We start from the raw sequence: 16678 nt of genomic DNA on the forward strand, positions 1-16678 counted from the left end.
GAGCCCAAATCACCCCCTGCTGACAGGGATGACACTCACCATGCTAGCTCCTCTGCCTTACTGCCAGTAAAAGGCAGGGACAACCCCCATTTGTGAAGCCAGTGCCAGCTGGAGTGAAGGGAACACAGCAGCTGCTCAGAGCAGGACACCAGCACACCACGTGCTGCCCAGAGCCTCTGCTGAGACAGGCACTTGTTTGTCTATGTGACACCAGCCTCTCCCACTCACTAACCTTTAAAACAATGGTTTAATTCCTACCAGCTAGCAGAGACTTGCTCACCACCACACAGATAACAATTAACTGTGTCTCAGGCGCACTCTTCAGAAAGCAGCAAGCATCAGATGTCTCCACTCTGGCTCCTCACCATGCTCTTCATGATGCCCTCGTGGTTAGTTTATGTGAAGTCCAACAGGGAACATGTTTTTAACAGGAGCTTCCCTCCATCAGTTCCCCCCCCAAGAGCTGGTGGCACTGCTTGTCTTCAGGGATCACCCTGATCACAAACTGCACCACAGCATCCTGCACAAGCTTCTGGCAGGGCTGAGGTTGGCAGGATCACTGCTCCCTGACCACGGCACACCTGCCTTGCCCACCACTGCAGCGGACTCAACAGTTCAGGGTCTGCAGGGTGAAGGATGCTGCTTGCTGCAGCATCCACATCAACGAGCTTCTGAGTGCTGCCCTTCTGGCTCCAGTTTCCCTCAGCCCCTTACAATGCAGCTGGCAGCCAGCAACCGGATGTCAACACAAGGATGCTACAATGCCCAACAACAATCCTGACACCAGCACAGTTGCAGCCCCGGCAAAGACAATAGTCAAAAGAATGCTTCTCGGCAGTACTGGACAGCAGAATATAGAGCAACAGCCCCAGGCAGCAGCTTGGGAGTTCAGGTTGCAGTTTAAAGTCTTTCTTACCAGGAGGGCAGCATGAAGATGAGTTTGCAAGCTGAAGGTGAGCCTGCAAGCTGAGTTTTTCCAAGGTGTTCTCATTCATGCTCACATCCTTTGTGTATCTCACACAGCAGAACAAAACAGCTGAAGCAGGATGTGTAGAACACAGGTCAGAAACCCAGCTCCTCCAAAACCCACTTTGGGGTTACCTACACACGGTAAATTCCTATGTTCTCTATTGTGTGACCCACAGCCATGTCACTTAGGCTACAAGCTTCCATCTCTGGAGGCTTTCAATACTCGGCAAAGCCATGGCTGATGCAATCCAGCAAGGGTGACAGCTCTGCTTTGAGCAGGAGGTTGGGATCAGATGGCCTCCAGAGGCCCTGTACGAGCAGCATTTCTATCAAACACCATCACTAGTTGTTTGTTGGGGTTTTTTTTCTTGGAGTTTCTCAGAATAAAAGAACCTTGCTGCCAAAAATCTTGCAGCAATGCTGCAGATTCTCAGAGCCAGGAGTTTGTTTTCTGGAATGATCAGCCCAGTGATGGGGTTAGGAGGTGGGGGTTTGTTTGCTTGATTTAAGGACTATGACCTTCCTTTCCCCTCTCCCCACAGACTAAGAACTCCAAGTCAAATCAGAACAGAGAGGCAGTAATAAACCAGAAACCTCTTCTTGCTATAGGCTGTGTACAGATGCTTAGAAATAACTTACAAGATCCAAAAGCTGAGGAGTGACCTCATTTTGGCAGATCCACGAGGCTTTGGGAGCTATATATTAATCTGTGATGATTGCACTGCTGACAGCAGAGTCTCTCAAGAGTCTGTAACACCCTTGTATTCTTTAAGCTGTTTATTGAAAAACTGTAAAGTTGTACATGACTTAAATTTTGCTCTTTCAAAAGCAGGTCTGAAGATTTGTTTGGGTGGAAAGGGTGGAGGGGCAGGGGAGATGGTGAAAATAAGCCTTGCTAGAGCTTTTTGGAGCACAGACCATTTCCACCCTGCTGCTTAAGTAATGAAATGCCTGTGGAATCTGAATGGTGGGGGTTGGAAGGGAGCTTTGGAGATCATGGGGTTCAACCCCCATGCCAGAGCAGGGTCACACAGGAAGGGGGCCAGGTGGGCTTTGAATGTCTCTGCTTTCAAGTAGGTGTCTTGTTCTCGTGCTGGGCTTTGTGGCCCCATCCATGCACCCACCTCACCCCTTCTTACAGCTTGTTACAGAACTGATCTGACTCCTGCCTCTGTTTGATCTCCCAGGCAAACCTGCAGTCTATAAAAAGGCCCAGGAAAAAAGAGCAGACCTACAAAGCATGTTCTGGGAGATATCTAGCTCTGTGTTAAAGTTAGGTGAGAAGTTTAACTCCCTTTGGACAGGATCACAAACCTTAATCCGAGGGACAGAAAGCTCAATGCACAACCAGCAGTTCCCTCCATTGGCTCCTTCTGCTGCACAGACAGCACAGTTGGGTCTCCTCACAGACAGAATCCCACCTCCCTTAACAGCTAAAGAGAACATTTCCTGAAATGCTGGCAAGATCAGTCCTGGACTGGACCAAATAACCAGCTGCCAGCCCTTCACTCTGGTGGCTCCCATCCAGACTGTGCACAAGGATTGGTTGGACTTGGCAATCCTGAGGGTCTTTTTCAACCTGAATATTTCTGTGATCTTGCAAATCAAGGACAAGAACATCACCCCTGGGCTGATCACCACCACTCTGCACTCTGTCATTTGAAGCCTACTGGAGTCCTCTCTGGTTTTACATCGATTTAGCTCCTTGCCTCTCAGGGGTAGAGAGGCAATGCTCACTCAGGCATAGGAGGTATTACACCAAGCTTTTTGGCCTTCCCTTGTCTTCCAGGAGGTTGTTGCAAGACACTGGTCTGTTTGGGGCTACTCACACTAATTAACCAGCCACTGGCACCATACTATGACAAATTCATCAGCCTAACACCATCCAGACACAGCTTTTGTGGGCTCTCACTGCCCTCCTCTTGTTGGTTGTGCATTTGTTTGTGATCAAAATGATAAAGCTGCTGCCTTCTGAAAGAAGGGACCACAGAACACATCCAGACTTTCTTCTCCAAGATAAAATATCTTCTTAGAGAAAAAAGCCAAGCTAATCCTCTCCCCCATCAGGCACCCCGAGAGCTTAGGCAGACTCAGTGGGTCTGGGGTTTGCAGCTATGTTCTAGGTTTACAGAGGCTCCACACACTCATCCCCACCTGGCAGCAGCCTCCTTTGCTGAAATCAAACACAGAGGCAAGGACCAAACTCCCACAGACACGGGCTGCAAGATGCACACCTCCTGCCTTAGGGGAGTCTGCTCATTATCCAAGATAATAAACACTAAGCACGTAAGAGAGGCAGCAGATTCAGGAGAAACACCAGATCTTGTCTCACCTAATTGCCACCAAAGCAGCAAGTGTCAGCGAGCAAAACTTTCCAGCTGGCTGGCAAGGGTTCTGCAAGAACATGAGGCATGTGGGTAGGAGTTTCACCTGAGTGATAGAGCTGTCCTGGACATGTCCTCCCTGTCCCCAGAAAGCCTCACACCCACCAGTAACTGCCAGTCCTCAGCAGCAGGGACATGCTCTGGAAGAAAAGCCCAGGCTGACCTTGTATGTCTTTGCCAGTGTGCTCACAGCCACTTGCAAGTCATTTTCCTAAGGGGCTTGATGAAGAGCAGCAATCTCCTGACCCTTCAAAATCTCTCCTTGTAGAATTATGCATGTGAGCAACAGGCCTGCTTCATTTAAAGGAAAGGGTTGATGGTGGTGGAGGTGGACAAATGGAGGCCTAAGTCCAGGTATCAGCAGGAACAGACAGTTCCAGTTCCACTTCACAGCAATAAAATCTAAGGAAACCTAATAATGACCTTCCAGTTCCTGAAGGGGGCTACAAGGCAGCTGCAGAAGGACTGTTTGCAAAGGCCTGCAGGGACAGGACAAGGGACAATGGTTTGAAATGAGAGCAGAGGGACAAGTTCTGCACCATGAGGGTGCTGCAACACTGCAACAGGTTGCCCAGGGAGGTGGTTGAGGCTTCATCCCTGAAAGTATTCAAGGTGAGGCTCAACAAGGCTCTGGGCAATCTGCTCTAGTTGAGGATGTCCCTGCTGACTGCAAAAGGGGCTGAACTAGATGAGCTTTGGAGGGCCCTTCCAACCCAGACTATTATATGATTCTATGACTCTTGAAGAGCAAACTTCACTACCCTCTGCCAAGTGAAAAGACCCAAACATAGCATCATAGGATTGTTAGGGTTGGAAGGGACACCAAGGACCATCTAGTTCCAACCCTCCTGCCATGGGCAGGGACACCTCACACTAGATCAGGTTGCTCAGAGCCACATCGGCAGACAGAGTTGGAGATGGACATACCTTCCACATCCTGGCAGCAAAATTCATTTTCTAGCAGCAGAACTGCAAGTTTGCTGCAATTAAGGGATTTTTCTTGCAGCAACTGAGTCAACACAGAGCTGTTCCCACATGTGCTACCAAGAACTAGACTCTTCAGATCATCTTTTCCAGCAAGAGCAGACAAGAGCTCATAAATGCACAGTCATAATGAAACAGCCAGAAGGCAGCATCCACACAGGTTTGTTTCAGCAGCAGCTCCCAGCATGAGCATTCATCACATCCTAAGAAGTCCCCCATAGTTAGCCCCCTGTGCACCATAAAGATTGTGGTGGCTGAACAACTTCTCTGAAGCTGTCAGAGGTGTGCTGCCTTCGGCAGCCACCCCTGAGCAATCGCCACACAGAGCAGGTACACAGGGTACCACCCTGACCTCGAGCCACCCCAGCTCAAATGTGAGCTGCTATTTTTAACAGATGATCCTGTCTGTGGCTTGCAGTCTCTTGAAATAGCCTTTACTGGTTGGCCAGAACAGACTAGGAAGGGAAACAGCAAGAGAAGAAAGCAAGGCAACCTTTCCTTTAAACCCTCAGGGGCTTGCCACATGCTGTAGGTTTGCCTTTTGACAACAGCTATGCAAAGTGCTCCAGCTGCACAGTGGAAGCCACAATCTGACTCTCTTGAGGTTTCCAAATTGAAGAGGGAGCAAAATGAAGTTAATCAAATCCTCAGATGCCAGCAGAAGAAAAAGGAATTCATCTTAATTTGACGTCCCAGCACCCTTTGAGAACTGCTTACCCCTATCCAGCAGCTCCAGCACCTGCTTCTGCAGCTGTAAGCACAATGACAGCTCACCTGTACCTCTTCTGCCTCAATCAGTACACACCTGATAAACCCCCCCAAACTCTCCTGCCCAAGCCCTTTCCTTGTTACTCCAAAGAGTAGAGGACATTTCTACACCAACTTACCTCAGTACTCCACCACTTAACATCTCCTTGCACAACACTTTGAGCATTTCACAACAGAAAAGGGAAAAAAAAATCCCACACAACTTTCTTGAAGGATAGGCAAAATAAGTAGGTCACTGCATGCTCGACAATTAATGGAGAGGAGGTTAAGCAGCCAGCTGGCTTTTTATTGGCATCCTCCAGAAGAGCTAAGAACTGCTGGAAGCTTTGTGGGGTTGGAGAAAGTGGGAGAAAGAGACACAAAAGAATAAAGAAGGTAATTCTTTTTCATTCCTTCTAGGTAAATGATTCAAAACACTCAGGTGAAAAGAGGACTTTCTTCTGCCTCTGGAAGGAAAAGCATTAGAGGGAAGAGCCTCTAATTCAGAGTGCACAGCTAACATATTTACACCTGGAACACTGCAAGACACATCTTCTACTCACCCTCAGAACACCAATTACAGTTTTTGCATCAATAGCTTCTACAGACTAACCACCCATCCACGGAACAGTATTCACAGGGAACTACAATGCAGCATGGATGAATACCAAGCCAAATAATTAGACATGTGCCCCAAGGTACAGAAAGCACAGAGAGACACAGGTGGTGGTCTGGCTTTGAGGGGGCACAAGAACATGTGCTCTGCTCTCAGGAGACCTCACCTGCAGTGCTGTGTCCAGCTCTGGAGCACTCTACAGGAAAGACATGGACCTGACCGAACAGGTCCAGAGGAGGCCATGAAAATGACTGGGGGCTGGAGCACCTTTGCTATGGGGACAGGCTGAGGGAGCTGGGGTTGTTCAGCCTGCAGAAGAGATGGCTCCAGGGAGACCTTAGAGCTGCCTTCCAGTACCTGAAGGCTGCAGAGGGACTGTTTGCAAAGGCCTGCAGTGACAGGGCGAGGGGCAGTGCTTAGAAATGAGAGCAGAGCAGATTGAGATTGGATGTAAGGAAAATGTTCTTGGCAATGAGGATGGTTGACCACTGGAACAGGTTGCCCAGGGAGGTGGTTGAAGCCACATCCCTGGAGATATTCAAGGTGAGGCTTGACAGGCCTCTGAGCAATCTGTTCTAGTGAAGGATGTCCCTGCTGACTGCAGGGGGGATTGGACTGGATGAGCTTTAGAGGTCCTTTCCCACTTGGGTCATTCTATGATCCACAGAATTTATCAACAGAGGGATTTCAATGGCCAAGCAGCTAAAAATCAGTTCCTGCTATCCCAAGGTGCCGTGAACTTAGCATCTGCAGGTGGTTTGCTAGAGCTGCCACCTAGTCTGCAGGAAATGAGGAACACTAAACATGAATCAGATAAGGATTTCTGCCAGTTCATCTGAGAAGTAGCAGTTGTGGTGTCCCCAAACATGGGGCAGATTTCCAGCTGCTCAGGATTAAGAGGGCAGAAGCCTCCAGCCACACTGACCTAGTGTCCTGCGTTAGCAGGGTTGACAAGATAAACATGTTCAGGAGCTTCCCTTCACGGATCAGATCTTTGGCCTAACTTTCCATATCTGAGCAGCAACATCTGTCACCTTCTCAGAAGAAGAGAAGCTGTCCTCTTTAAAGACAGCTTGTTTGAGACACTCAGACACCACCCTGCTCAGCCAGCAGAATGAGACACAACCCAAAAGCAAAACTGAGATCTTTAAGCAAATAAATAACAACCATCAAATAAACCAGGCAAAGCCCAGCTGGAGAGCCAGGAACATCTCCCTAGGTTTTGTCACAACTTTGACCTCAAGGGCCCCTCAGTTCAGGAAGGACAAGGAACTGCTTAGAAGAGTCCAGTACAGACCCACAAAGATGCTGAAGGCAGTTGAACATCTGCCTGTGAGGACAGGCTGAGGGAGCTGGGGCTTTTTAGCTTGGAGAAGAGGAGCCTGAGAGGTGCCCTCATTCATGTTGATAAAGATGTGCAGGGCAGGAGCCAGGCTCTGCTCAGGGATGTCCAGTGATAGGACAAGGGGCAATGGGTGCAAGCTGGAGCAGAGGAGGTACCATGGGAACAGAAGGGAAAACTTTTCCACTGTGGGGGTGACAAAACACTGGAGCAGGCTGCCCAGAGAGGTTGTGGAGACATTCAAAACCCATCTGGATGTGTTCCTGTGTGACCTGCTCTAGGTGATCCTGCCCTGGCAGGGGGGTTGGACTCAATGATCTTTCGAGGTCCCTTCCAACTCCTAATGTTCTCTGACTCTGTGAAAAGGCAACAGAACCATAATGCAAGACTTAAAACACAGCTTTCAGGTTTAAGCACTCAGGTGGAGCAAACAGAACACCTGGAGCATGAGCTTGGTGTGGCAGCAGTGGGGCACTGGTACCTGAAGGCAGGCTGTGACTCCTACACACTCCTCACAGGGTCTCAGTCACAGCTGTGTAAATGTGGTGAGAGCACAAGAGGCACTGCCCATCAGATTTGGAGTGTGGCAAAGCATTGTATTTATTTAACCCAAAGTGCATCCTACTTCAGAAATCAGGTTGCAGAAACTCAGTGGACTCCCTGATGGAAGCCCAGGAAGTGACTCCTCACCTCCCATAACGAAATGAGTGGCCCTGCTTGGCTTTGCTCTCCTCAGCTGAGTGTCTGACCACAGTGTGTGGAAAGGGAGATGAATGTCCTGGGAATGCCCCTGGGGACCACAGCAATGGGAAATGCACACTTGACCAGAGGGCTGACATCACACCAACGTGGTTGGCCCAAGATTTCATGATGTCTTTTGTAACAACTAAATGGAAAAGCTGGTGGGAAAAGGGGGTTCATGTCTAGAGCAGGTCCACAGGGAGCAGAAAGGGGACACAAAATTCTTAGATACAGCCCACAGCCTCCAAGCTGCATCCTTTCAGGCACCACTTCTTGCACTGCACACCAGCTGTGCCATCTCTTTCCAACTGGGCTCCCCAGCTGCCCTCATGGCACCTCCCACATCTCCTTTCCCTTTGGAGCAGCCCAGAAAGCTCTTCCAAAGCAGGGATTGTGCTGCCTGCCTCCTTCACTTGTTGGCCTGCCCCAGAGCTAATCAGGCCATCACACAGCCTCCTCCCCACAGACAAGCTCCTCCACCACCAGGTAAGCCCCAGGTCAGGAAGGGAGCTGCTCCTCTGCCTCTGAATGCCCTCTTCACCCAACCAGGCTAAGTAATCCAAAACCAGCTCACAGCCACTTTTACAGAGCTTATGCCCCAGAACAAGCCACTTCTCACACCATTCACCCCACCTTCCCGAACCAGAAATCATCATCTCCTGTCCTCACACTGAGGGGCTCCCAGGAGCCTTAAGGCAGCTGCCATGCAGCAGCTTCAGTGAAAGGACACACTCAGCACACAGACCACAGAAACACAACCCATGCTGCCAGCCTGGGATGATTCCTGCACAGCCAGAGGAGCAATGTCCATACAGACAACTTCTGCTGGCTTCATCACCACAAACATGGGTGGAAATAGTCTCAGGAGGCAATGGAGGTATTGTCCAATTCCACATTGAACAGAGTTATGGATTCATAGAATGGGTTGGCTTGGAAGGAACCTCAAAGATCATCCAGTTCCAGCCCCCCTGCCATGGGCAGGGACACCTCCCACCAGCACAGCTTGCTCAAGGCCTCATCCAGCCTGGCCTTGAACACCTCCGGGGGGGGCATCCACAGCCTCCCTGGGCAACCTGTTCCAGTGTCTCCCCACCCTCGCTGTCAAGAATTTCTTCCTCATCTCCAGTGCAAATCTGCCCTCCTCACTTTTGCACACCCCGTTTTCTGCAGCTTTGTCCAAATGCAGGATGCCAGGGAGCCCAACAGGAGAGCCCATTAGCAGCAGCACTGCACAACCATCCTTACTCACCAGCACTGAAATGCAGCGAGGGGAAGCAAAGCAGAGTTCTGGGTGCTGGGTATTGGAAGGATATGTAGAAGGTTTGTCAAAAGTCAGTTTCCAAGTTTTTGGATCCTTCTCTGAAAAGGTGAACCCACCAGATAGATTTTTGGTTGCTAAGCAGTTAGCCAGAAGCAATCCTTCAGCCAGGCAAGGTCAGTTGCTTGTTGCACTGCAACCATGTCAATGATTTTTTGATTTTTGCTGGCTCTGTGGCAAGCTGCCACACAGGAATGCAAATCTGTCTCAGTTCTGCTGACATTTAATTTTTGCTGCTCAAGTTCCCTTTCCCTCCACTTCTTTTTGCCAAGATGAGCTTGCCAGATAATACAAATCAGCCTTCTCAAATTGTCTTAAACATGAGCATGAGGACTTCAGCTCCTGAAAGCAGTGTGAAGAAGGAGATTCCTTATAACATGGCTACTGAAGGCCTGGATGCCCACCATTGCTGGACCTGGACCCAGGAGCTGTCACCCTCCTGTCCACAGCAGAGCCAGCTGGTGCTATGATCCATTTAGCTCTCAATCACTGAGTGAATTTGGATGGGAAGCAGCACTGGCAGGAGCAGAGTTTCCAGCTCCCAATTAGGTTTTCAGGATGATTGGCAGTTCTGAACCTCCAAGTTCTGTGAATTTAAAAAGCTTTTGTCTCCTGAGCTAAGAAATTTGCCATCTCTAACCTTCCACACTTGCAGGTTACACTTGGTTGTTGCAGTGACCAGGGCAGGGGAGCTGGCCCTGCTGAACTCTACCTGCTTGTCCACCAGCAGCACCTTCCAGGCTTTAGCAGGAAGGACTGTTGGACATTCCATCATGTTCTTCCAAGGCTTTTGAGATGAAAGGGTGCTGCTTGAGAAGAAGCAGGGAGAGCAGCCCAAGAGGAAGCAGGACATGCACATCCTGCAGCACACTGCTATCTGAGCACTGCTACAGATGGGTCCCTTCGTGAGAGACACCCTGCATGTGACTTGGCTTGCCTGAAGCAAGTTTTCTGACACTCCTTTGTAAAAGCTGAATGAGGTGGAGGGGAACATCACAAAGCAAAGCCATGTCTCACCCAAATAAACTCAGTCCAGGAGCTGAGCAAAGCATCCACACCCACTCCCAGTCTGAACCAATACTGGGGACAAAACATCCTGCCTCACTCCAAGAAGAGCAGAGCAACAGGAGTGAAAGCTGAACTGAAAGCAACACTGTCAGGGTTGGGTTAGGGTCACTACAAAGGCAGGGGCTGGGTTCTCTGTGGGGCTGGGTGGGAATAGGTTTTTATCAGATATTCTTCCAGCAGAAGCAAAGCAGAAAGGCCAAGTCCTCCTGTGCAGCTTGGCCCCAAGCTCACAGCAATGACGTAGGGGCAGCAGTGCTTTAATGGCCCCTCTCACCCAGTGACCCCAGAGAGCTTTCACTTCCCTCACAGAGCTGGGTTCTGCAGCAGCCTGACAGCTCCACCTCACATGGGAACCACAGAAGCACAGAATGGTCTGGATTGGAAGGGACCTCCAAAGGTCATCCAGTCCAAGCCCCTCTGCAGTCAGCAGGGACATCCTCAGCTAGAGCAGGTTGCCCAGAGCCCTGTTGAGCCTCACTTTGAATATCTCCAGGCATGGGGGCCCAATCACCTCCCAGTCAGGAGGGACAGGACTCATTCACCAGCCCAGGGATGGATGCAACAGACCCCACTTGCTTCTGCACAGCATCCTGGCCCTGGGGAGGGAGCATATTTCTCTCACTCCCGCTCAGGCACCTCCAGCCCTGCAAAATGTCAACAGTGGCTTAGACTGTCCTTAGCTCAGAGATTCAAAACCTGTGCTATTGTTTGCATCATTGATGTTTCCTGGCATACTCACCCTTCCTCCCCATTACCTTTGGGCAAGAAAAGGCTAATTCTTTGACCAGGAAACCAGGGAAGCAGACTGCTAGCAAAACAAGCAAGCAAGGAAGCAAACAAAAATAACTAAAATCAACCCCCAAAGCCTCCAACTAAGGAGACATGGGAAGACTGAACTTCCCAACACTTAGAACATGGTCCACCTTCTGGACTACAGGAATTTCATACTGCTGCAAGGTGGTCACTGCTTGCTTACACAGATTCACAGATTGCATCAGGTTGGAAGGGACCCTCAAAGGTCACTTTGTCCAACCCCCCTGCAGTCAGCAGGGACACCTCCATCTAGAGCAGGCTGCCCAGAGCCACCTATTTCACACAGACCCATAAGTCCCTGCCATATGCCAAGTTCTTCCACTGAAATGTGCATGATGACATCAACTAAAGAACATGAGAATCCAGTATGCCAAATGCACACACATATAAAAAAGTTCTTGCAACAGGAATACATTAAAATTTTAATCCCCACAAAGGTGTCCTGGCAGAAGTTGCATGAACTCTGCAGAGACAAGCATGTCAGCTCTCAAGTCAGCCCCACAAAAGCCAAACTGATTCCCCTTGCCACCACTACAAGGCACTCCAATCCTAACACTAAGGGACCAGTTTTGTTAAAGCAAAGTTTCACCCTGGGACAGCCCAGGCTGAAGCTCTCTTGGCACATATTGCACAAACAAGATGCTACAGGACTTTCTCATGGGAGAGTTATTTTATTTTGAGTTCACCATCTTCTGCCAACACCAGATTGCACAAGATGGGGATAAGGGTGAGTAGAGAAAAGGCCTCAAGGTCCTAAAGCTTCTCCAGGGAAGTACGTGTGCAGGGGAGCTGTTTTTTTGCTGACCCATCAGCACCCTCATACCTTTTCCATGGGTTTTATCTTCACAGATGAAGGATTTCCAACAGAGGGCCATGCTGGTGCCCGCTGAAAGCCACCTCCTTGATACGACTCAACACAGCTTGCACTCGTCCTGCGAGTGACATCTTAAACCCCAGCACCTCTGGACAACTGATTACACAGCTCTTTGCTACCAGAAGACTTCAGCTTAGGGACCATATTTTTACTTCCCTCTACTAAAAACAGCAAACACAAACTGACCCTTCCCTTCCCTATAAGTGCAGCCATGCATTTTTCACTTATTATTTAATCAAAGAAGCTTCAAGCACCCAGAACCCTCTGCTTGTGTTCTCGGGCAGCCTCTGGCTCTGAATCATAGAGTGGGTTTGGGTGGAAGGTACCTTCCAAAGGTCATCCAGTCCAACCTCCCTGCAGGAGCAGGGACATCCTCCATTAGAGCAGCTTGCTCAGAGCCTTGGCCAGCCTCACCCTGAATATCTCCAGGGATGCAGCCTCAGCTGCCTCCCTGGGCAACCTGTTGCAATATTCCAGCACCCTCATGGTGCAGAACTTGCTCCTCACATCCAATCTACATCTGCTCTGCTCTCATCTCAAACCATTGCCCCTCATTCTGTCCCTGCAGGCCTTTGCAAACAGTCCCTCTGCAGCCTGCTTGTAGCCGCCTTCAGGTACTGGCAGGCTGCTGTTAGATGTCTCTGGAGCCTCCTCTTCTCCAGGTTGGACAACCCCAGCTCCCTCAGCCTGTTCCCATAGCAGAGGTGCTCCATCCCCCTGATTATTTTGATGGTCCTCCTCTGGACCCTCTCCATCAGGTCCATATCCTTCCTGTGCTGAGGGCTCCAGAGCTGGACACAGCACTGCCAGTGAGGTCTCCCCAGAGCAGAGCAGAAGGGCAGAATCCCCTCTCTCCATCTCCAGCCACACTGCTTTGGATGCAGCCCAGGCTGCCATTGGCCTTCTGGGCTGGAAGCACCCATGGCTGGCTCCTGCCCAGCTTCTCCTTCAGAGGCCAGATGTTATTAAATCTGAACAGGAAAATCTCAAGCTGTTCCCATGACCTCTCTACAATTTCACAAATCCAAGTAAAGATGTGGACCGGCACCTGGACATTCATATTCTGCTGTGTTCCTCCAGCTTCATATTTCCCTATCCACTCATCCCCACTCCTGCTTTCAGACAGCAAATTTGCTCCCAGGGAAACAAAACTTTTCTAGGCCAAACTACACGATGATCTTGAAGGTCTCTTCCAACCTGATTAGGTTTATTCTAAATAAATGGTTTATTCTAAATAAGAGTAGAAAAGCTCTTGAGGCAAATGCTTCAGTGATACTTGGGCCAAATCTTTCCCATCTCCTGGTTCCCAGGCAAATTAGCTGTCCCTCAGTGCTGACACTCCTCTTGGCCCTCACATTTTCTTTGTCAAGACGTTTCTAAACCTGAAGCCAAAGGCAAACCAGAGCCAAGGGCAAACCAGAGCCCACTTTTCAGTTCTGCTTGCTGGGCAAGCAAGAATGCTGCTTCATGACCAGCTCTGTAACACAAACTGGAAAGCAGTGAAATGAACAGTTTGAAGGGGAATCTCTGCTTAAACAAACAAAAAGGCTGTCAAAGAATTCAAAGAAAATGGAGTGTCTAGCAAATCAGCAGATTTGAGATAAGTGGCCTTTCAACCCAGCTGATGACAGAACAGATTGAGAGAAAAATAAGGGTTCTAACAAAGACAGCCCAAAACCTACCTACTAAAAATGGTTTAAAAAAAACTCACTCTATTAAAAAAAAAATCAATCACTTTCCAGGCCAAGGCTGTAGAGGAGTGGTTTTACAATTCCAGGGACCTTGAGGAGTCTGGTTTGCTGGGCTCTTGCAGAGCACCTTTGAGCAGCATGACTGAGTAGATTCCACTGGCACCAAAGACAAAGGAATAAAAAAGAAGCACCTCCTTTCAGGCCATCATCTCCTGCCAGCTTCAGGACAGCACAAAGTTTAGTGCTCTCAGTGCCCGATCTTAAAAAGCTCAGAATCATCTGACTTTTTGATACACATTTCTACCATTGACTTCTCCAGTTCCAGTACTTGCAGCCCTCTGCACCCTGTGCCTTACACTCCCTGACTGTAAATGCCATGGAAGAGAGGGCTGGGGAGATTCCATTTTAATTTTTGCAACTGAACATACTCATTAACAAAATATAAACAGTTCCTTGTTGTTATGTTATTACTAACCAGCTCACTACTGGTCTATCTCCACTACTCCCCAGATGCCCCATGAGCAGGGGCTGCTTCCAGAGCAGTTACAGATCAGCCTGCTAACTGTGCTTTCAAGCCGAGTTTACCTCTTTGCCACTGCTGGTCTGAAGGATTGAGCTTAACAACCTCAGCACATCACCCTCCACAATGGCTCCAGAACAATGCTGTGCAATTTAAAGGATCAGCATGGGCATGTATTGTCTTGCATGCCAAATCCCATCAACCAGATCCCTGCTTCATGAGCTTTCAAAGCAACAAAGCTTGCATTCATGCCCACCTTTTCTATGCCTTGTTCTGAGAATCTGTTCTCCTTCCTTCCTTCTCTTCCTCTCCTGCTACAAGAGAAAACAGAGCTAGCACCTAGCAACAGCCTGTCCCTCAGAGAAAACCAAAAAGCCTCAGACAGCAGCAAAAGCCACCTCAGACACCAAGCAGAGGCACTGCCTAAGCTACCACACTCGGCTGGCAACTGCTCTTTCCCCAAGGTGAGCAGCTGCCTGACATCTCAGGAGCTTTACCATGTCCCCTGCAGCAAGTAGATCACCTCCCTGCTTCCACTCCTCAGCCGCACAGGCCCCTTCCAACCAAAAAAAAGCTATTTTAGTTGCCTACCCATAGCCAAGCAAGGAAGGCAAAGCCTCGATGACAGCACAGAAAGCAGGACTCACTTTCTCATAAACCCAACGCACCTTAGAGCCACATTTAGTAATTCCTGCTTCAGCTCCTTCTAGTTGGTACCCAACCCTGCAGGCTTCCCCAGCTCTGCCCCACTCCACCCTCCTGCCCAGCAGGTTCTAGTCACAGCCAGTTAGCTGCTGAGCATTTTGCTTTAAGAAAAGGCAGGTAGAGGAAGCCTGCACTGCACTTTCAAACAATCACAATGACTGACAGTAAGGAGCAGGGCTCTGAAAAGCCACTGACAACAAGTGGAGCACAGAGCTAGGCTTCTGCTACTGACAGTTTGTATTCCTAGACTGTAGAACATGTGCAGCTGTGAAGAAAGACACTTTTGTCATCAATGCAACTCAAGACATGGGCCAGTGCCAGCCAAGGACACACACTTTGGATGTTACCAACCCTGACTGCATGGCTTTCCTACTGTGTGCTCTCTAACAACCAGCACAAGCTTTTAAAGGCAGAAACTTCTCACCTGCCTGGCCACCCTTCGTGCTTCCCAGTAAGGTTTAGAGTCTTCCACAGCTTTTCCAATCTTCTTGACCAGTTCATCCAGCTTTACTGTGGCTTCAACCAGCACGGAGCGGAACTTCTGACGTGCATCCTTTGGAAAGCATGGCAGAAAGGAAAGAAAGGACAAACAGAGGTTAGAGCATTGAAATGTATTCTTCCCTGTTGGTTCCCACCTTCAAGTTGCTCTTAGAGGTCTTTTCCAACCAGTTCTATGGTTTTGTGCTCTTGAGATTCGCACTGGAGCTGGCACATTCAAATCGGTTACTGACGTTTGGACTGAGCCAGAATCCTTCAGCAGAGCTAATAAGAGGAAGCCAGAACTGCATCTGAGGGGTGTTTGCTTCCCAGAGGCAGCTTTTATACAAACCTCTGCTACATGTCATCTCTGGCAGAGCCACTCAGGGCAAACACCTTGTAGAAGGTAAACAAGCAGCAGTACAACAAGTTCTGAGAGGGAGTTCAATGGCAAAGACATTTCCTTAAGACAGAGCTAGAGTAGGACTAGCAGTAGGCCAGTCCCCTCAGCAGGCTGCCAAATCAGCATCTGAACCTATGAGTGGCACACCTCTGGTACTGCTCCTCTTGAGACACCACTGCACAGTGCAAGCCAGGATGGACAGGAACAACTGGATGGACACCTCCTGCAGTCTGTTGTCTTTTACAAACACCCTACCTACTGCAGCAATAGCAGCAGAAAGGTCCAGGTCCCCACGGCAAGACCTCCTGCCATAACAGCCTCTCTTTTCAGCTGTGCTTTGTATCAAGGGCACCTACTTTCCATCTGACTGTTGTTCTTATTTACTGCAGGTAAGAAATCAGATTCCAGAGGTCCCTTCCAACCTCTACCACTCTGACTCTCCCAAGCTCCTGCTTCACTCAGACCTTTACCTAGCAAAACAAAAAGACAATTCCTGCAACTCACTGCCAAGAGCAAAACAAAACAGCACTCCAAGTGCCAAAAAGCTCTTCTGGCACAGCCCTCAAGTCTCAGTTTGTGCATTCTAGCCCCCTGCAGAATGATGCTCTCCTGGCAGAAGCAATAGTCAGTGACAGAAGGAAGTGTGCAGCCTTAGGGACAAACTTGTGAGTCACACTCACCACTTCTGGAGGTTTTTGCAGAAACCAGGTGGGTTTGTTTTTCTCATGGCTGCACTGAACACATACACACACAGACCAGATGAGCTCCAACAGAAGCAGTGCAGCTGAGAAAGGCCACCTCAGACACCCAGACCACCTTTCAGAAGCAGGTTCCCCTCTCTTCCATCTTCATTCAAGCAAACCTTGTAACTGACTGTGCTACAGAAGGGTGATGATGAGAGCTGCCTGGCCTAAGTTCCCAATGTCCCCTGCTTTGATCTGCTCAAAGGGAGTGGTGACAAACCTTTGGGAAACTGGAAACAGAATCACAGAATATCTTTGGCTGGAAGAGACCTTGAAGATCATC

General features: G+C 49.3%; 1 protein-coding gene across 1 annotated transcript in view; it reads right to left on the reverse strand.

Moving 5' to 3' along the window:
* SH3BP5 (SH3 domain binding protein 5) overlaps positions 1–16678 on the reverse strand; it is a 47764-nt gene that overhangs the window by 20967 nt on the left and 10119 nt on the right. Inside the window, exon 3 of the mRNA XM_068156977.1 lies at positions 15197–15325. Within this exon, the coding sequence (XP_068013078.1) occupies positions 15197–15325 (129 nt within the window). The remainder of the gene's footprint in view (positions 1–15196; positions 15326–16678) is intronic.

This window comes from Melanerpes formicivorus, unplaced genomic scaffold (genome assembly GCF_026170545.1).
Source record: "Melanerpes formicivorus ecotype bairdi unplaced genomic scaffold, bMelFor1.0.p_v2 SCAF_35, whole genome shotgun sequence".
In the NCBI taxonomy this organism is placed as follows: Eukaryota; Metazoa; Chordata; class Aves; order Piciformes; family Picidae; genus Melanerpes; species Melanerpes formicivorus.